General features: G+C 44.9%; 1 protein-coding gene across 4 annotated transcripts in view; it reads left to right on the forward strand.

The window, feature by feature from the left end:
• The first annotated feature begins 874 nt into the window (after positions 1–874).
• Positions 875–21,112, forward strand: part of LOC133956427 (C-myc promoter-binding protein-like) — a 52,389-nt gene continuing 32,151 nt past the window's right edge. For all 4 annotated transcript variants that reach the window (XM_062391448.1, XM_062391454.1, XM_062391463.1 and 1 more), the window contains exons 1-4: positions 875–1,119; positions 16,082–16,412; positions 19,650–19,896; positions 20,256–20,325. In XM_062391448.1, the coding sequence (XP_062247432.1) occupies positions 16,102–16,412; positions 19,650–19,896; positions 20,256–20,325 (628 nt within the window). In that variant the 5' untranslated portion in view covers positions 875–1,119; positions 16,082–16,101. The remainder of the gene's footprint in view (positions 1,120–16,081; positions 16,413–19,649; positions 19,897–20,255; positions 20,326–21,112) is intronic.

The following is a 21,112-nucleotide window of genomic DNA, read 5'->3' on the forward strand; positions in this document are numbered from 1 at the left end:
TTTATCACACACGACAACGTCTTCGCAGGCCACGGCTCACCTGCACCGTGCGTCCGTGACGTGTGAAGGGAATCGAACCCAGTGCGGCAGCCGCCTGCAGAGAGGGCCGGGTCCGACTCATCACCCTCAGGTCACATGGGTTCAGACAAAGAGAACTGTTGACCTCCTGAAATAAATCACTTTCTATCTATCTGTCTGTCTGTCTGTCTGTCTGTCTGTCTTTATGTCTGTCTGTCTGTCTGTCTGTCTGTCTGTCTGTCTGTCTGTCTGTCTGTCTTTATGTCTGTCTGTCTGTCTGTCTGTCTGTCTGTCTTTATGTCTGTCTGTCTGTCTGTCTGTCTGTCTGTCTGTCTGTCTGTCTGTCTGTCTGTCTGTCTGTCTGTCTTTATGTCTGTCTGTCTGTCTGTCTGTCTGTCTGTCTGTCTGTCTGTCTGTCTGTCTGTCCGTCTTTATGTAATGAGTTATTGTCTAATTAGTTAAGAATTAAAGAGGTTTCGATAAAAAGTAAAGGTGAAAATAATGAGGATAAATTAGCAGTTAGTTATCATAATAATGGAGATTAATGGTGTAAACACAGTGGGCATCAGGTGTGTGTGTGTCTGTCTCTCTGTGTGTGTGTCTATGTGTGTCTGTGTGTATCTGTGTGTGTCTCTCTCTCTGCATGTGTGTGTCTCTCCCTCTCTCACTTTGAGTGTGTGTGTCTCTTCATCTCTCTCACTTTGAGTGTGTGTGTCTCTTCATCTCTCTTACTCTGTGTGTGTGTGTCTCTCCCCCCCCCCCCTCCCTCTCTCTCTCTCTCTCTGTGTCTCTCTCTCCTCTCGCTTGCCCCCCCGCACCGCCCCCCCTCTCGGGGCTTTACTCGCATCATCACAACCAAGATGGCGGCGGAGCGGACAGCCGGCTCCTCTCGGTGACTGACAGCAGAAGCGCCTTTCTTCTCCCGGGGTTCGAACAGTTCACGGTCACAGGAGGAGAACCACACAGATAGAACCGGACCCAGTTGATAAAACCCCCGCGGTCTCCTCCGCCTCTCGGCCCCGGGACTGTGATGAGCCAGCCCCGGTAGACGACACCGGCCGGGCGGACTTGTGAGGACCGATTTGACGCTCGCTAACGGGGGTAAGTGCGAGATGATGAGCCGCTCCAGACACGGGCTGGTGCGGGAGTCTGGCGAACAGCTGTCCGCTGCTAACCCGGACTAGAACCGGACTAGAGCCGGGCTGGGAATCCCCTCTGTCACGCGCTTACATGCGGGGTTATACGCGAGATAACTGTCGCTCAATGACGCCTCTGCCCTCAGACCGACGCCCGACGTGTGTGACCCTCAGCCCGGGGGCGACACGCCACAGGTGGCCTGCCGTCACCACGATCCCTGAATATCTTCTTATTCATCGGGGAACACGAGCATCTAACCCCGGTTCGTGTCTGCGTTCACCGGGGACACGCGACCACTCGGCGGTTAAAAATATCCACAAACACCTAACTGACCTCTGCAGGCACAGCCACGGATATTTGGGGTTTTATTTTCTCAAGCAGCCTCTGATCCACCCTTCATGTCATGCAACGACGCTGCAGCTGCACAAAGACACGTCTGATGTGGAGGTTGAAGCGATTTATAACTTATAAGGAGAGTCGATTAATCAATTAAGTAATTGTTCATGCAAAGAAACTTCAAGATGTCACCTTGGATGTTCATGTTGAAATTAAGTGACGTGCAGGAAGGTTTTATTCCTTTTTGCCATTAAGCTCACTTCTACGGTGGACGATAGAGCGAGCTCAACGCACAGGAAATTAAGATTATTACATGCAAACGGAAAGAAACACGTGAAAATTAAGAAAACAACTTCATCAACTTGATGACGCATGCGATGCAAAAAGTCCCAACACATGCAAAAAGCATAGACAGACAACTGACATGTTTCCAAAGGACCCACGAAGGGATGAACCTCCTGACTCCATTTCAATGCTGTGTAAGGTTACTGAAGTCTGGCACTTGTCTGTGGTGGTGGAACTTCACAGCATATGTGTCCTCAAATTGATGAAGTTAGTTTGCAGTGTGTTGGGCTCTATCGGCCACCATTACCTCGTAGCCTACCCATAGACGTGTAGCCCACAAAGAATGTACCTACACGTCGATGTATATTTCCGGTATATTTGCCGCCATTTTTTAATTGAGTGGAAAGAACGAACACGGACGATGTCTTTCTTTTGTTTCTATCACTCGTCAAGCAAACAGAGATGCCAGAGAGTTTGTAAACAAGTGAATCCTCTTGTCTCTTCATGACTCAGGAATCACGTTCAGGGTCAATTTTCCAACGCAGACTGATTTTGTTCTGTCGCTGATCAGACGCCTTCCTGATGCGTGAATGAAAAGAATGCAGTCCAGAATACCAGTGTGCAAAATGTGGAAACCAGTCTGCAGAGAGGGAACTGGGACTGGGACTCCAGCACCGTGTTTAGGTAGTAGACAGGAGCGGTGGTGACGGCTGCCACTGGGGCTTGACATTCTGGAAAAAATAAAATCCCCTTGCATGGTTTAGCGGTGCTGCACAGGAGAGGCAAGTCTTGTCAAATCGTATGTGACAAAACTCTTCTCAAGCCTGTCATTTGAAAAGCTCCACATACCAGAGGGGTAACCCACACTGTGCCGGCTCTCCTGTCTTCTTCTGTTGCCTTTCACAAATTCTTTCACATACCGTGGTGTTGCTCATGGCCAGATTTTGTTGAGGTGCCAATGATGGACGGGATGTTTGTGTGCCGTCTTGTTGCCTTGTCTGTTCATGTTCAGAGGACAGAGGCGCACCCTACTGGAATTTCAAATGAAGATGCTGTCGTCTGGCACATTTGAACCGAATGGCTCGGCCTGGTTGTCCTGCCGGCTCCACTCGGCTGTGCAGGTCCAACAAGAGGATTTACAGCGATGAGTAAAGAGAGACAGCTAGACGGTGTCAGCGTTAAGGTGATTGAAGACTTCAGGTAGTCCCAGTAGCCCTGGTTCTGCCCTCAGGGTCAGTGCCTGCTGTCCACATATTACTGACTCCAAATGTCCCATCCTGTGTCAGCACTGGTTTCAACACCCGAGGCACAGGATGCATGTTCTTCCCAACATCTTGCATAATTCAGTGAACACAAAGAGGGGGAAAGGGAGACTTCTTCGAGCTGTCAGCTACAGGATGAGCTTCTCACCGCCGTCCCACTCAAGGGTTGTTCATGTATTTCACAGAAGAATGCACTTTCATTCGTTCTGCATAACAAAGTACAGCATGGTTCATGTCTGAGGGGAAGTATGGATCCAGACTGTTGCTTTGGCCGTCAGGTTTTAATGTTCCTATTCCTGCAGCTTTTCACCAGAAACTACAAATGTCTCTGGAGTTTCCCTGTGGGCAATTAAGGTGGTCTGGTATTCACAGAACATGCTTATAAATTCAATGCTTTCCAGGAGTTGTTACGCAATGAAGCTGTAATGAGGAATGTGAAGGGTCTGTGAAGTGTTTCCTTTTCCCCTCTGTGGTGTCGGAGCGGTTGTGATGTGGAGGTTGAGGAGCCTGGAGGCTACAGCAAGCTGCCAGGAAACGCTGGCACCTAATTTCACATCATTTCGGAAAATGTAAGGCAACCAATTTAGGCTACATCCACCCTCTTACGGTCTATAACCAACAATGGCTGTTAATACCACTTTGTTACTGTGGAGTTTAAGTCAATGCTGTAATGCTGCAGGCCCCATTGTGTAGTGTAGACGGGCAAAAACAGGCGATTGGTTCTGATCAGTGACGACTCAAGTAACAGGTGAAGGCAAAAGGTAGTAAACACATTCAACAAGTTCACACTACACGACTTGCTTTCTTGTAAATAAGGAAGTAAAGTTTATCTAAGAGAGCTCCTTTCCCAAATCCAAAACACTAGACATAAGAATTATGAGTTATGATTATCACTATGAGTTCAAGCTTCAAGACTGACTGACGACAGGGGGTCACACACAACTCAAAGCGATCCCTGACTTGCATGTCTGTTCCAGACTATCTGTAGTAACTACTAGCCTGTAGTTGTCGCGGATTCATTCAGCTTATTAGAAACATGGTCGGAGGAGGTGACGTGTCTGTGAGCCTCTTTCAAAGTGTCTCTTTTAAAGCGTTAAACAAAAAGCTCTCAACTAACTGACTTCAATTAAAAGGGTTAATTAACAGTGGCTCTGGATTGTCCTTTCCCGGCATTCAGCAGCAGCGTGTCGTATTTAACAGATTATACTTCAAATCAGAGGAAGTTCCACCCACGGTGACAGCAAAGCACAGGAGAGCAACAGAGCATGAGATGTAACTGCTGAATATCAGTGACAGTCTATTTCCTGCTCCTGTGAGTTTTACAATCACTCGCTGGAGATTTCCTTGATTTGTCGTCTGACGCAGGATGTTTGGCTCGTCGGTTTCAGGAGGATGGATCCTGTGTGTGATCCTGAAGCGTTTTATACATAATCACAGCTGCTGGAGACATGTGGACACAACAGAACAGTGTCTGACATGTTGCCAGGGTCCACTAGGACATCGCCAGTATCACTTCAGCAGCTGTTCTTAGTTTTCCTTCAAGGATGTAAACAAAATAAATAAACCACTAGACTGTTAGGTTTCAATCTTTGTCGATTTCTATCTTATGGACATTTTTTATTTTGAAATTAAAACAGAAATTTGGATTTTCTTCAAAGCGTAAGAGTAAACCTCTATCAAACCTGAACACCATTGTTTCGAGAACAGCTATAACCTAACGAAAGTGTTTCTTCACTGGGAGACATCCTGAGACGATCGACCCTTTATTTACTGGGTTCCACAGTCTGCTGGTGTTGCAGCTTCTCTCCCTTAAGACAGCCGGGCTCCACAGTGCATCATGGTGCTGTAGAAGAACCAAGGGAACATTAGCATTCAGACACCGAGGTAGGAAAAACAAAACAGATTCTCAAAGCCACGACACTAATGATCATTAGAACAGAAGAAAACATTCAACAGATTCTCATTTCCACTGTGGATTTTCACATTTTCTCTGTGGAAGTGACGATAATTGTTAAGTCTATTGATATCAGGCTTAAATTCAACCAGGCTGTTGTAGGTTCTTGTGTCTGGCAGTACTTACGCTGTTTTCAGACATGGACTGGATTTGCTGGAAATTTTCCAGAGTTTTCCTTTCACATTAAAAGAACGCGACAGGAGATTGTCTGGTCAGATGCGTTCACAGAAACAGGAAAGGTTCCTGAACATTCGCTCAGGGCCGACACCCCGGTACATATTGCAGGAGGCTGGAAGTGACCTCGGTCAAAATCGTGTCGTCTTCTACATGTTTGATTTCTCTTTTTCATCCTGAGATATTTGTCTTCTTCTAGTTTGCCTTCCACGTGGCAGCTCGATGTGTTTTCTCACATGTTCCCTCTGATATCTTCAGAAAGAAGAATTTTCCGATAAAAGCCGGGTTGTTGTTTTTTATCGCAGCACAGCTTGGTTCGTATGCAAAACGTAGCCGAAAGGAGAGACTGCATAAAAGAGAAGCTACTATTGATTTTCACACAGACCAGCTGAGAGCAGGATTACATGTTCCCAGGGAAAAGCATCCCCAAACACTAATTAGCTGTAAGCTCAAGGTACAGCCTGCCGGAGAGAGGCAGATTGTTCTCAGATGGTGGGTGGCATGTGATGTCAGAGGGATGCATTTGAGCGTTGGGCACTGATCTCATCGTCTGAAGCAGGGGTGGGGAACCTATCGAGGGCCATTTGACATTTTTACAACATCCTTTGCAGGCCATACCGAATGATTGAAAACATGCAGTGTATAACGGTAACCCCTCTAATGCAGGGGCTGGATGAGGGTGAGGGTGATGGTCATGCTTCTTGCAGCTGGTTTCAGTCCAAAAACTCTTTTAGTGTCCTTTAGTGTTTGCAATGTCTTGTAGTTGTGTTTCCACCACAGGAACTTTGTAGGAACTCGCACGTTTAGGGACCAGGGTCTAAATAACGTCAGGAAATGGTTTCACCTTCGAAAACGTCCCTGTTGAGTATTTCAGGTGTTTTGAATATATTTCTTCTCTTCTTCTCCTTCTTCTTTCTGATAAACACAAGCTCAATTTGAATCTCAACCATGTTTACTGCTGCACGAGTCATCTGGTGTTATCATCATGTATAGTCTTCCACATTACAGCTGCCTGGTGGACTGGAGTTGAACAGTTGTAGTTGTCGTTGGTTGTTGATACGTCAGAAGATTTGCCTGCCCTGGTCTGTGGACTGCTGTGGAGATGAACAACATTCTGGAAGAACCTTTTAGTTCCTTGACAAATGTTCCATCCTCAGACTAAAGGTTCTGGGAGTTTTTCTGTAAAACGCAGCTCATGTCAGCTGTCAACTCAGAAACCTTTCGACAATTTCACATCACTGTGTTCATCCAGTGAGAAAGTACTGATGACTTGAGGACACTGGCAGGAACATCAGTATGGACACACAAGCATACTGTATCTGAAAAGTAAAAATGATGCGCTTAGTACCTAACTTCTGATTCCTCTAATTTCTCCTTGCAGATGGAAGTTAAATTTTGATTGATGATAAAAATGTACATGTATAATCTATACTGACACTGAGAGAGAAAGTTGTTGGACACCAATCCCCAGAGCTAATAAAAAGCAGTAAACCAATATTTAATGATTGTCATTTATAATACAACAAATAAATCTGAGTATTTTGCATAGAACTAGACATGTTTACTTTGCTTCTTTACATTAAAGTCCGATTTTCTGCTCTGTTCCACTTTGAGGAAACTTTGAGCTCAATAGATTTAACTTGTAGTCTAGGCTCCACTGGTGAAGGCTGTAATTGTTCGATTCCAACATTAATCAGCCGCTGCTGTGTGGTCCACCGGGTTCACAAGGGTAAAGGATTATCCTCCCAGCGTCTTCTCTCTCTTCTCATCATTCACACAATAATTGGTGCTTATCATTCAGGAGACAAACGACATCAGTAAGGTGCCAGACTCCAGAGTGAACAAAGAGGTCACACTGGAAAACAAACCTGTGTGTTTATACGAATCACTGCGTCTCTCTGGAAGTCACACCACCAGCCTGAAGAGAGCTTTACTGCCAACTCTGGATTCAAGAGATCAGGCCTGAGAGTCGGCAGGTCGTGAGATCGGGTTTCCTGGAGACACGTTATTACTTCCCACAGGGCTGCACGTTAACACTTCCATGTGCTAATGCTGCACACAGAGCCAGCATGGTTACATTGTGTATGGGGTTTAGAACCTGGGAACTATGATGCCAGAATTTACCTTAGCACATAAATACATGGAAAAGAATAGTTTCCCAGACGAATAAACATGAATAACATGTATTATTGCATGTATTTGGCCACAGTGAAACTGTAAAGTGTGTAATGAAACTGTGGTGTCTTAAATCACCATATTTACAACATGTAGACATCAGGAGATTCGTCTTTTCACTGTGACAATAGAGAGCAGAGGACACAGTGTCAAGGAAAATCCCTGCACCATTAGCTTCTCTAATATAGGAATATATTGTGGATATAATAAGTGGAGCATATCTTATGAATATAAGAAAATTATACAGCAAAGTCTGCAAAAATAACTTGCCTTCCTCGGCCTTTGGATGTTGTTAATTACAGATATAAATGTGATTTCAAGGTTTTTCTTTTTTAAAAGAATCTGCATGTTTTGGTTTCACTCGTCCAAAAGGAAAATAGTGAAGAACAAAGCATGGGATTTCTTCTGTGACGTGTTTTAAAACGATACCTCAGAGAATCCTGGTGTTGATGCTGCAGCTCAGTGATTCTCTTTATTCATCTTGTTTTCACAATGTAATCAAGTGATGTTAATGGGATCCGTGTCTGGCAGGTTGAGTCTGTCACCGCTGTGTCTCACGCTGCTGCGTCCCCGTCCATCATAGTTAGTTCACAATTATCCATAACAACACATCATCGTCTCCTCCTCGTACAAAGAGCGAACGTGGAGGTAAAAATTCAGCTTAAGTTCAAAACTTCTTTCCAAATTTAGACCAAGACCGTTTTTAAAGGTTCTTTGTATTCACATTGGTGCTCCAGTGGGCAAAGATTATTAACCCTGACACGTCCATTACTGCTTTTTACTCTGATCCTCCTCTGCATTGTGACTTGTTGCATTAATCACTTTGCTCTTGTGAAGGGATTGGGTTTAGAGTAAAACCTCAGAGTCTCGGCCTGAGCATTGTCCAGTATGATAGTAAATAGTAATCAACTATTTTATGTTCTTTTCGTTTACTGCAGAAAGGCTTTCACAACGTTTTGGGGTATTTCCGAGTTGCTTATTTTTTTGTTTAATTACTACTTACAGAAAACTGACCCTGAATCTGTTAAAGTTGATCAAATTATAATAATTCTCTATTCTACATTCATCAGCGACCTCCATTAAAACACACAACTGTCTTGTTGTTGTCCATGTATTCATCCTTCACAGCATCTTGTCAAGATTTGACTGAGTTCTGACTTGTTTAAGCTGAAAAGCAAATTAGAAGCAGCGATACATATTTGTGAGTGAGTGGCTCGGAGGAGAAATGCATTGTTTGAGGAGAAACACTGTGTGTTTGTTGTTTCCCTGTTAGAAAATGCAATACCAGTAAAATGACTGGGGTTGTAAGATAAGATTGACTTTATTCGTCCCTGAGGGGATATATGTTTCGGAGCGTGACTAAAGACCCACCCCTGCACCAGAATATATATATATACACACACACGCACACACACATATGCACACCCGGACACACAACAAGCCAACAGCTGCAAATACTCTCATATCTTATAAAAGCACTGTGTATGTGAACAAAGGTTAATGAAGCCAACGAGCTCCTCTGCTTAATGTCTCCTGGTTCACACACATTCACTCCACATAAAAGTGATGAACGTGAAACATGGTTCTCTGCCACAGAGGCCGGTGGCAGATACATTTCCTGCAGCTGGAATCTGGTGGGCTCTAAAGCTGGTTGTTCGTTCCTCTGTGGTTCTACAGCTTTCTGTTTAAAGTCTGTGTTTGTTGAGTTTCTAAGATGCAGCTCTGTCAGAACCATGCAGTAACTTTACATCCATTACATTTTATTCTCCTGTTAAATAACAAGAAAACGTCTTTCTCTCACATATATCATCTTTCCTCCAAGATGTTGCATGACCTGATGCACTGAGAAGGCACGAGAGCCAAACCCCCCCCCCCCCCCCCCCCCCCGGGCTAACTGGAAGCAGATGCTTGGCCAGCGAGGCTTCCTACTGGCTCGTGTTTATGTTCATGAAGCACATTCCTTTTCACCTCCTCCACGTGTCTGCCCTGCTGTGGCTAACGCCGGGCTGGATGTCTATACAGCTGGAGGCGAGAGCTGCGACCGGGCCTTAACACCAGAGTCCCTTTGGTGAGTTTCATTGGCCCCGGTTCTCGTGAACCCGAGACAGCTGGAAGTCGTTCCCCTGTCACGTTGGCTTAAATGAAGCCCATGTGGAAGTGACTCGGGGGCCTGCTCGGGTCTGGACATCTGATCGAACCCCTCCCTGAAGTCCTGCTGTGGTGTCAGTGGTTTGGGGCTGGGAGGCTTTGTCTCCGGCTCTGGCAGCGGGCCCTTCACGCGGCCATGTTTCTGGGCCTGTGGTGCTTTTCCACCGACTCTCTTTCTCTTGTTTCTCTGGCTCCCACACTGCTCTACATCCTGTGTGATTACCGTGGAGAGTCAGACTAACACAGATGATCTGAGCAGAATCATGAGTCACAGCATAAAGTGCCTTTTTACAGCAAGTCAGGTACTGTGAAGTCAAACGCAGATTTCAGCTTCACAAAGACAAGTAGTCTGCAGAGTCTTGAGCAAAACCATGTCTGAAGTATGTGTAATGAATGACATGTCATAAATGATTAAGAAACACATAGATATAGTCTGTTTTGGTTCAGGACCACTGTGAAGGACCCCAGTAACCTTTTCAAGAGGCTTACTCCAAGAGCACACCCTCCTTTAAAAGTTCCTTTCTTTTATCCCGGGAGGAATCAGTGGCGACTTCTCTCTGGGCGTTTACCTCAAAATCAAATCGAGGGTTTTTCCTTCCAGGTCCGTCTGCCAGAGGAGAAGTAGGGCAGCCAGTAAATCAAGATATTTGGATTAGACCACTTAAGCTGTGATGCTGACTTTTTATTCTTGTGAGTCAGGCACAGTGTCACGGAGTGAGTGATGCTCTGTGCATGAAAATCCATGGACTGAATACGTACTAGATGGGTGTAACACACTGTTACAGCTTCTCAGTACTTAAATCTGCAAGGCTTTGCTAAATGCATAAATCTGTAGGGTGCATTTTTCTCTTTCTAGATTCCATCCTCATTCCAGTGCAGCAAAGTCGAGGACGGCCTTTTTAGCTTTTTTCAGACATGAACTTGGGGTCTGGAGATGATGTTGAACGCCCCTATCACCACAAGCTCTTCAATTCTGTTGTCTTTCCAAATTGACATCTTCTTGTCTGTCGTGTGATAGGAATGTTGGAATGTGCCCACCTGCTCGCTGTGGGCTCACAAAGACAGATTTGGGACATTTCAATTGGGGTTTGCAGGAAAAGTTCCAGAAAATATGCGCAGCAGCTTTTGTTGAGTAACCCATAGATCCTTGCAATCACGAGAAGATTCACTGATGCATTAGTGAAATCTAGAATTCATTTTTCATTGTCACCTGTGAACTAGGCAACATTGTTTTTTCTAGTCTTGAAATATAGGCCAGTCTGTGGGAGCATATAGAAAACAACAGAGGCGGTTTGATGTCAGTGGGAGTCCAGGCTTGTCCCACTTACCAGTGTGTGTGTGTACATATATATAGATAGTGTGTGTGTGTGTGTAAACCTTGTGTAACGTTTGGTTTGCACAGTATTTTTAGCAGGCTGAGAACATGACCAGGACATTTCCATGTTGTCATTCGTTGGCTGATTGGCTCGGTGTCGCCTCCCGTCACAGAACAGTTTTACATCCGTCCACACAAGTGAATTGGGTCAGCGTCTTTTACCTGGGGACATTTTTGCACTGAGGCGTTAACTGTGCTCACTGTGTCTCCTGAAACAAAACCCAAGTCTGTGTTTGTCTTTAGATTCCCGTGCAAAATCCCCCCCGGGTCAAAATAGCTGCACCGATTTAATAGAAACTCGATAGCTGCTCCACTGGTTGACACCCTGCGTACGTTCAGCCCTCCTCTTCATTACACATTACATAGGATTCTAATGATGTTCATTCAATTACGTTTCATTTGTGTAGTGTAAAATCACAACAGATAAACTCTCAAGGCACTATACATAATAAGGTTGAGACCATCCAGTATTACAGTTGAGATGAGCCTTGACCTGGATAGGAAGAAAACTCCCTTTTAATGCAACTAAGCATTTTTACAACTTTTACAGAACTTTAACCTGAAGTTAGCTGATTCCAATTATTCTGATGGTTCACTGACTTTTATGCATTGTGTGAATTTGTTCTGTGTAATGTTGGTGAGTGGTACGATCTCCTGTGAGACGTGTGGAACTGACTGATAGTCACAGCTTCATCTGTCAGAATCAGGTCCAGTGAAGCTGAATCGTTGACCAGTTCAAAAGACTCAGAACTTATTAAGAACCAGAGTTTATCTCCAAAACACAGCAGGAAACGTGTGATATATAAACACAGAACTTAGATTTGCTTTGTGTTGTTTTAAGGTTATTTTCTGCCATTCATTGTGTGTGAGAATAAACCTCAGAACCTAAACCTCTCTCTCTCTCTCTCTCTCTCTCTCTCTCTCTCTCTCTCTCTCTCTCTCTCTCTCTCTCTCTCTCTGTCTCTCTCTGACACACACAAACACACACACTGTCTGTCAGCTTGTCCAGATTCATGCTCACATGCAGGCTTTTTTAATGGCCCACAGTGCAATGAGCAGACCTGAAGGTGTAATAGGAATGTGTGTGTTGGGCTTCCCCCACATTTCAGTTCCTTTTTCACTCAGGCTGTAGTTTCTCTTGTCCCTCGGTGCCTCGGAGTTTAAATTAGAAGATGTGAAGCATTTGACGAGCTGAGGTTCCTCTTGCATGATGGCAGACAGGTCAATTCCCTTGTAAATATATCTGAAAGAGAAGTGAACACGTGTTCTGCATCCTGTCCTCCGGGCGTTACACCAGTGAGTTGTAATGCGAGTGTCCGAGGGACCCAGGGTTCGGTCTTGCACTCCGGATGCTGTGCAGATGTTTGGTTTCCAGAGCTCCTGTGGTCACTCTTAGTTTGACCCGTTACTCTCCAGCTGATAATCACAGTAAAACGTAGATGTGAAATATTCCAGGTCTGAAAGTCTCGATGCCGGATGAGGACCGTGTCTGGACCCGAGACCTCGGCTCCCCTCTCTCTCCTCCGGCTTTATCATGGCCGACCACACATCACTTGGCACAGAGAATCAGCTCAGTGTGCCGTGACTGTCTCCTCATCAGCTCCTCACAGCGAGGCAGTGATGAGGTGAGATGAGCTGTAATACGAGTGTCAGCGCCCGGACACATCGAACCGGCGTTTTCTTTTCTCACCATCTGTCGGGAGCTGGACGCGACAACCACGGAGAGAAACACAATCTGCTCTTTGTTTCGGATGTGAGCTCGGGTCACTCCCCCTGCAGAGATCATTTCATTGTACCAATGCCCACCCGGCGTTAGTGAGATCCAGTAATCAAACCATTTTCTCCCCCTGACATTGTGTCTGAAACAGCTGCTGGTGGACAGAACCTCTCACTGACCAACTGGGCTTGTTGTGGGTGAAAATGGAGAAACTAATGGGATCAGCTTCATCTGCTGCTCAGTCTCATCTGTATGATTAAAGGTTATTCCTCCACCAAGGCCCAACAGTGCCCTGAAACCTCAATCTCTAGTTTCAAGTCTTCCTCGATGCAGCATGATGTTCATTTAGTTAACTTGATGGTAAAGACGAGTAAAATCAGTAAATCAATGTTTGAGTTCAAGCATCAAACACCAGAAGAGGCCCAGTTTGCAGACGGAGGATTTTCACTGGCACAAGTCAAATCTTCTACCCTTTGTCCTCCTCCCGACTTCTCTTGGTCTTTGGTGGGGAACTGGGTACAAACTGATTTATGTTGCTGGAGTCTTGCTCACATAGCATCACACACAGTGGAGTTGGCAGCTTCTTTCACCACGTCTACACACCCTGGTAATTGAACTCTCCTCCCACACCCTCTGACTGCACAGGCTGGAATCAGGCCGGGTCCGGTCGAATTACTCTGAAGCAAACTGGCCTGAAACCACTGGATTACAACATGTGGTCACGGTGATACGACTGTGCCGTCCCTGCAAAAACCCATTTATATGTAAAAAAAAGCCAGATATGTGTTTGAATTGTTTTCTGTTTCTTCCATCCAATCTGAACACATTTCTCACTCCTCCTGATTTCAACGGCAATGAACTCCTTGCTTTGTCCTTTTTTTATTTGAGCAGGATCAAAAGCACTGGAAGGGGGGGGGGGCGAGTTTCATTTGAACCCACAGAGACACACTGGTGTCGCTGAGGCTCGATTGTCGGGGGAGTGAGTGATGAATCTGGTCACTGAGGACGACTGATAATAAAAAAAACACTCCACTGTAAAACAAAACTAATATCAAGAATTTCCCTTTTCCATACTTGAGTGTACAAGCTATAATTGACATTTAGCCTGTGTTAGTAATGTTTTATAATTTTTACTTCCGGGTATTGGAGCAGGTTGGTGGGTTCCTACCTTTTTTACCTGTTTAAATGCCCCAGAACTTATTTGGAGACATGGATCATTTTGAACGTGTGACATTAAAAGGCGCTGCTGATCCTCTCAGAAACGTATTTTTGGTGTTGGTCAGACTTTTGTGCAAATTGTTGATCTGCTTTGTCGGGAATATTTTGTAGCTTCTCTTTAGCAGCAAGGCTCCAGACAATAATATCTGCAGGCTGAAAACTAATTGGGTGAAAAGCGGCTGCAGTAACAAGGAGAACTATTTTTACTTGTTCTCTGAGTTCTCACATGTACTTACAGTAAGTGTCCTCATGGGTCTCTGGAGATGATCTGGGGAACTGATTTAGTTTTTTTATCTTTCTGTGCTTGTATTTGGATCAGTAATAAATCAAGCATAGTTCTTGAAGTGGTAAAGTCTATATTATTATACATAGTATAGAATATGCAGATGTAATGGTCCTTACATGGCTGTGTGATATAGGCAAACTCAAATTTCACATTTCTCAATCTGGTCTTTGCATATTTAAATATCTGCAGCTTTTTCCTGCTTCCATCTCCAAGATTCTTTTGCATTTAGGTTGTCTGAGTCTGGGATAGATTGTAATCAGTAGATTTACTGGATTTATATTGTTGTTTTCATGTCTGTCGACCACTCAGAGCACTTTGTCTCATTGACACACGAGACGCAGCATTCTGGAAAAGATCGAATCTGAACTCTTCTCCTAAACCACGTCTCTTTCTCTTCAACACTCAGCTAAGGACTTCCGGCTCTTATTTGTTGATTCTCTCCGACTGTTTGACATGAGTCTGGTTTGGTGGTAAAAGGTCTTTGGTGTCATTTTGAAGGTACCGGTTCTGTCTATATGACACCAAACCACATCCCTCTGGGTCCTCGTATGTTGCCTTCACATTGTGTGTGTTGTGTGACATAACACAAGGTTCCCTTCAAATGTAGAACGTGTCTTCAAATTGTGGGATTTACAGCACGATGAAATAAAGGGAATTATGTTATTATTTCACACAGCCCTAGATCCAAATGGAGTATTTTGGTACTTAATGCAAATGTCTGTTTATTATCTCCCACTTCAATCAAATCCCCTCACAGCAGAACCTAATTCCCCTAAAAAGCAAATCAAGGAGGCAAAAAAAGAAAGAACACACAAATTAAACACATGTTTGGCCGAGCCTCCAGCAGCAGCTGTTTCTGGATTTCTGCTCACGCCATTGATTTTTTTTCAGTCGGGTCTCTGGCCCCAAAATCCATGTAGTGGTTTTCATCTCTGGACTTTAGTGGACCCAATGCCCCTGTTCTCCTGACATGGCTTCGTGAACCTCACACAGCAGACAGGCAGTGGCTGAGTGCTGCTCTGAATCAAAGAAACATCGAACTTTGAAGATTCACTGCTTCTCAGAGAGCGTTTGTTGAGTTTCTGAAGAAGAGAAATGCACTTGTGCTGTTTGGAGATTCACCCTGACTGAAATGATCACAGCTGTAACTTGTATCTGTGCTGTTTTCGTGGTGATTGCTTAAGAGCTGTAGTTTTGTGATGACCTCCTGCTCAAAGCAGCCTTTGATTTGGTGCAGATTGAACTGAGTCATCAGAAAATGTGTTTTTCTACTCAAAGTGACATCTCATGGTGTTTCTATTGTGTGATCTGTTCTTCTCAGCCTGTGCTGCCTCAGGAACTCCCGGCGATGTTGTAAAGTCAGGACTTGCTCTTCTCAGGAAAACAAGTGTTTGGCTTTTTATCACTGCACTTAATAGACTCAGTGGTATCATGAGGCCCCTTATCAGCAGGTTTTATACGGGACCGGGTCTGTAATTGAGGCAGAAAGTCAAGTGTGAAGAAACACCTCACTGCTCACTGCTCTCTCTAAAGTGCACGCTCAGGTCTGTGCAGCCAGCCGGACGTTTACTGTTCCACTTTTCAGGAGCAGAGGAAAGGTTAGAAACCCCGGCAGTGTCCCGTCCTCCTCACAGCTCCGTGTTCTGTCAGTGTCCTTGAGCCGGGACACTGAACCTTCAGCTGGTTGTGTGAACAAAAGTCAATATGGTGAGAGACCGTGAGCCTGAGCTGTAAATGTCTGTTTCCTACCTGAACAAAGTGGCTCTCCTCCTCCTCCTCCACCTCCTCCTCCTCCTCCTCTCTTTTTATTTGCCCTTCCACACAACTCCCCCCACAAAGATTTATGAATGCCTGTATTTTTATTGTACAGCCGCAGCAAGGACGTAAGAACAGTCTCTACCTGCTACCGAAATGAAAATTAATCTCCCCTTGCTTTCTCTCTCTCCCTCTCTGTGTCTCTCTCCCTCCCTCCCTCCCTCCCTCTGTATCCGTGCAGGCAGTTGGCGGGGATGGGAGATGATGGAGGACAAAGGCCCTCGTGTAGCCGACTACTTCGTGGTGGCCGGTCTGACGGACTCGTCCAAGCCGTTGGACCAGGAGATCCACTTTGACGATGTCTGCCACAAGACGGCCAAGCCCAAAGCGCCCGTCACCGACGTGGCCCTGGTCATCCGCTCCATGGGCGAGGAGGTGCCGCCGGGGTTCACCTGCATCGAGACCACGCCCGGCGGCCATTCAGCCGACCTGAACAACGGCGGCCTCATGGCGCCGCAGATCTTCATCTGCTACAGGAGAGGTCGTGACAAGCCGCCGCTCACTGACCTGGGGTAAGTCCTAGAGCTGAGGAGTTTCTGAGGTTTTCAGGAGATGGTTCAGAGGCTCTTTGGGAATCCACTCTGATATAAGCTTTGAATCTCCATTGATCAGGGTTGATTGGTGGGATGAAGTCAACATGCGCCTGTTTTTCTTTCTTTTCCACCTTTCCAGTTTTGTTACGCTCAAGGTGACATCTGGAAATGCCAGGTTCTATCTGACCAACAGTGCAAAACCAGAAGATTTTCAATTAACTGTCACATGGGAGGAGGATACGGAGGAAATTCATCAAAAATTTGAGGCAGGAAATGAAGAATTATTTAATTATCAAATTTCTTTTACCAACTAGTTGATTGACAAATCGTTTCAACTCTCATTAAAACCTAATAAAGTCAGAGTTTACATACACAGACACTTTACGAAGTGCTACGCTCCGAGAGACAATTCCTCCAGTGCAGCAGGTTTCTGTCTGCAAGTCACTGGCATGAGTTTGCTCTAAAAAGAGGAAAAGCATGAATCGCCGTGGCAGGTGTCGTCCTCAGCAGCATATCCTGAAGTGTGTGAACTGGCTGCTGTTTGTTCAGTCCTCTCACACTTCAGCCCGGCTGAGGCAGGTGGTGACAAAGCTAAGGAGGCGAACACGGACCTCTGACACCACAGAGTGCAGCGTTATCAGGCACTGACACGGGCACTCGGCTCAGGACGGTATCAGCAGCTTTGTGTGCTGATACCGTCCTGAGGGGCTGCACTGCCCAGAGTCTGACAGGACTAATGGGAAGCTGAGGTGTGTGTCTCTGTGTGTGTGTGTTTGTGCAAGTGTAGCCAATGATGATTTCCATTTTGACTCATTGCCAGGATTGTGAATAAGATTGTGAATTTTTGCTGCAGGATGGAAAAGTAGTTTTATCTGTGGACAGCGGTCATATTGATATCAAGTTGGCTTAATTCAGCACTGGCACCTCCAGCGTTTCAATCAGTAAATTGCAGAGCCGTCAATAATACAACTTTATTACCGTAAACTTAATATATGTTTGCACCTTTCACAGATACAAAGTGCTTTACAAGATAAATTGTAGGATTGAAAGCACACAAGAGGAAAGAGGAGCATTCCTCCACCTAAACAGATTTATCACCATATTGCATTTACAAAGATTGAGATCAAAACCATAACATGGACACAAATTCTCAATCGTAGTCGTCTCAAAAATCTATGAACCTCACCAGTTCATAGATTTAATCAAACTACACTTCTCGGATTATTGTTCGCTGAGAATTTCGTGAAAGAAAGTCTCATAATGTTAAATAAAGTGATAATAAAAATCCGCCCCCTTAATTGAATCCAATTCAAAAACTTAATGGGTTCTTCCTTTCGCCAAATTCAATAAAAATCTGCTCACTAGTTTCCTGCGTATTGAAAATCCAGAAATGAAACTTTAACTTCCTCAGCAGAGATGATGATGAAAATAGCCACTAAGATCAGAGCCAAGGTAAAAACCTCACGGTGGGTTCAGACACCGAGTCCTGAGGAGGTTATTAAAGTGAGAAACTAATATAAATGTGTCTTAAGGAGAGATTAATAGAAGGTAATTAACCCTAATGCTATAGATAGATATAGATATCAACATTACCTGTGTGAAGTAGAACGTCTGCTCTTACTCCCTGAAGTTAACTTCTAAAAAACTGTGACCTGCTTCCACATCTACAGCTGGTCAGAGAGACGTCTAATTTACAAAACATAAAAACCAGTTTAACGTTCTACACACTTTGATTTGTCACCGACCGATAAGTCAACCTCCATGCTCTGAGTCTGGATGGACACCCCCCCGCCCCCCCCCCCCCCCGCCTGGTTGTAGCAGCAGGGACAAGACTCGGTGTTCGGTCCTGTCCTGAGCGAAGCACCATCGTCCCCCCCGCGCCGAAATGGAAAAACAGACGATCCCACATTGGACCACTTTGAATCCCTGTTCTCTTTTCAGCCACAAAATGCCTGTCGAGGATCCACTTGAAATCGTAATGGATGAAAAGTGCGTAGTGGAAGCACAGAGAGGGGTGTTTTAAATTACTGCTGCGATTATGCCTCTGAGTACTTGTCCTCTAAGTGCTTTGTGCGAGTGTCCCCTTGTGTCTAATTGTCCTGGGTTAATATGTTTTCACTGCACCGTCCCACACAGCAAATAGCATCGGATTTATTTAAGCACTAGCGACTAATAAGGTTTTGTCTCATATGTTGTGAACTATTTAGTCTAATCTTTTAACAATCAGTATTTTCTGGGTTTATTGTGATTATTTATTCAATGTCACAAGGCCATGCTATTAATCTAACGGCAACTAATTGTTGTTCTTTGTTATAAAAACACTTATTAAACACAACCATATCTATTATAGTTGTAAACAAGAAGGAGGCTCTGAGAGCACAAACCACCGCTAAGGCTAAATCCTTATCTCACCATTTCAAAGGAGCATTTCCCATTAAATATCTTTGGGACAGTTTCATAATGAACCGAAAAAGTTTCTCAATAATCACACAGGAGATCTTTAACTTGCTCCGTTGATGCATTTGTGTAGCTGTGTGCTCACTCACGCTATCGTCCAGAAAGTTGTTGTCGCACACAGTCAGTTGTGGTAGTTTCAGCTGCAGTTGTGCACGAAATGCAGCAGCTCTCTCTCACTGAGCACAACCATGCACGTTCAGTTGAAACCCTGCTCCCACTGTACATGATATGACTCCTGGTTGAAACGCTGCCGAGGAAGTGAAACAATATTCTGGATCCTCACCAAAGTTCGATGGGTTCTTTCCTGACGCATCCTTCCACCACGTTTTGTGTGAATCAGTCCTGTAGTTTTGTGTAATCCTGCTCAACAACACAGAACTGAAACAGAACCTCCTCGGTGAAGGTAAATTAGTTGTAATCTAAACTCGATCGAGCATGATACTAATTGTGAATTTAGATCTAAATGTTCTCAAGTTTAAAGTATTGTATTTTAAAAGAAAGGGACGCTGCAGCGTTTTTAAAGAATCCCACATTTCATGAAATGTTGCTTTTCAGGTCATGAGGTTCGAAGCAGACATTTGGCTGAATCAGCTCTTTTCTGTTAAAAACTGGGATAAATGCCTCAAGTTACAATGAAATCCAGGGCTCCACCTAATTGGCCCAGTGAGATCACGACTGCACATTGTGTTCATTAGTTACACAAAGTGATCACACTGAGAACGACTCGATCTCTGGCTGACTCCTGCCTCCTCTCCTCAGTGTGCTGTTCGAGTGGAAGGAGCGACTGAAGCAGGGCTGCCACCTCATCCAGACCACGCCCTCCGGCCGGCCGGCCAACATCAGCGGCAACTCCTCTCAGCGCATCTACGTCACGTACCGCCGGGCGCCGGAGAGTCAGCCGCACGCCGCCCTGGCCGTCACAGACATCTGCATCATCGTGCCGAGCAAGGGGGAGTCACCGCCGCACACCTTCTGTAAGGTGGAGAAGAACCTCAACAGCAGCATGGTGAGAGAGACATGGATCTATAGGAAACCTGTTACCACTGCTACACAAAACGATTTCCATTATGTTGTCATGTCATAAAAGAGACATTAGAAGTAGTTCGATGATTTTTGTTCATCATCAGCAGAGCTCCACCCAAATGATCATTGAGTCTGACGCTGCAGAGGTTCAGTGTAATCCTGCAGCAGCAGTCACATCACGCAGTAACACAACCTTCTCACACAGTTCACTGACTGGGATAGTGAGGATTTGGTGTCAGAGGACAGTAAAACATTGTGGATGTTTTAAAATCATTGCAGCGACTCTTCATGGGGTCTTCATTGTACGATAACTTTCTCCTTTCTGCTCTTCTTGTTTGTTAGTGGGGCTCGTCTGTTTACCTGTGTTACAAGAAGTCTGTGGCCAAAACCAACATGATCGCCTACAAAGCAGGTAAATCCCTCAACTCCTGCTGCACACAGATCCAAATACTGATGTTTTCCTCATGTTCCTGGTGACTCATGATATCAAGTAACGTGAATGTCTATAATTACTTTCCATCCAAAATGTATTTGAAGAGATAAGTGTGAATGGCATCAAGCCTCGTGTGTCGGAACCGTCTCTAGAGGAGGGGCGGCTGCTGCAGCTGTGCTCACATGTTCAGGCTTGTTGAAGCATGTTGATGCCTCAGATTTGGAATAATGAGATAAGCCTCTGCACGCCCTTTATTTTTCCTCTTTAAAAGGTTTAAATGGTTGCCGTATCTATGAAGGATTATTCCACATCAATCCGGTGCCAGAGACACGTTGACAGTCGACTGTGTGATCGCACGTCGGCTCAGCGGCTGCATTCGACTCAGATTCGCTTTTTGTCGTCAACGTGTTGAATAAGCAGCAGACTGTGAATTGGGAGATTCTATCTGTTTCTCTCTAATGCTTTGGATGAGTCAGCTCAGAGAAATGTTGTTTGTTTTTAATAATTCCTGCCCAGGAAACATGCAGAATGCATCAAACTGCAACGTTTTGGAAACAGATGTGTTTAGCCACATCTGTCTTTGTCTCTGGACGGAGGCAGGAGTTTGATCAGAACCAGTGAAGCTGCTTTTTGTGGATGAATCCCTGGTTTTTGTAGAAAAGGAAAAGAAACCAACTAAAGTGCAGAGAAACCTCTTGAGACTGAAATCATATCAGTATGCACTCACTCTGAAGTTTATGTGGTATAACTAAATGTCTAATATGCA

This window comes from Platichthys flesus, chromosome 1, assembly GCF_949316205.1.
Source record: "Platichthys flesus chromosome 1, fPlaFle2.1, whole genome shotgun sequence".
Lineage (NCBI taxonomy): Eukaryota > Metazoa > Chordata > Actinopteri > Pleuronectiformes > Pleuronectidae > Platichthys > Platichthys flesus.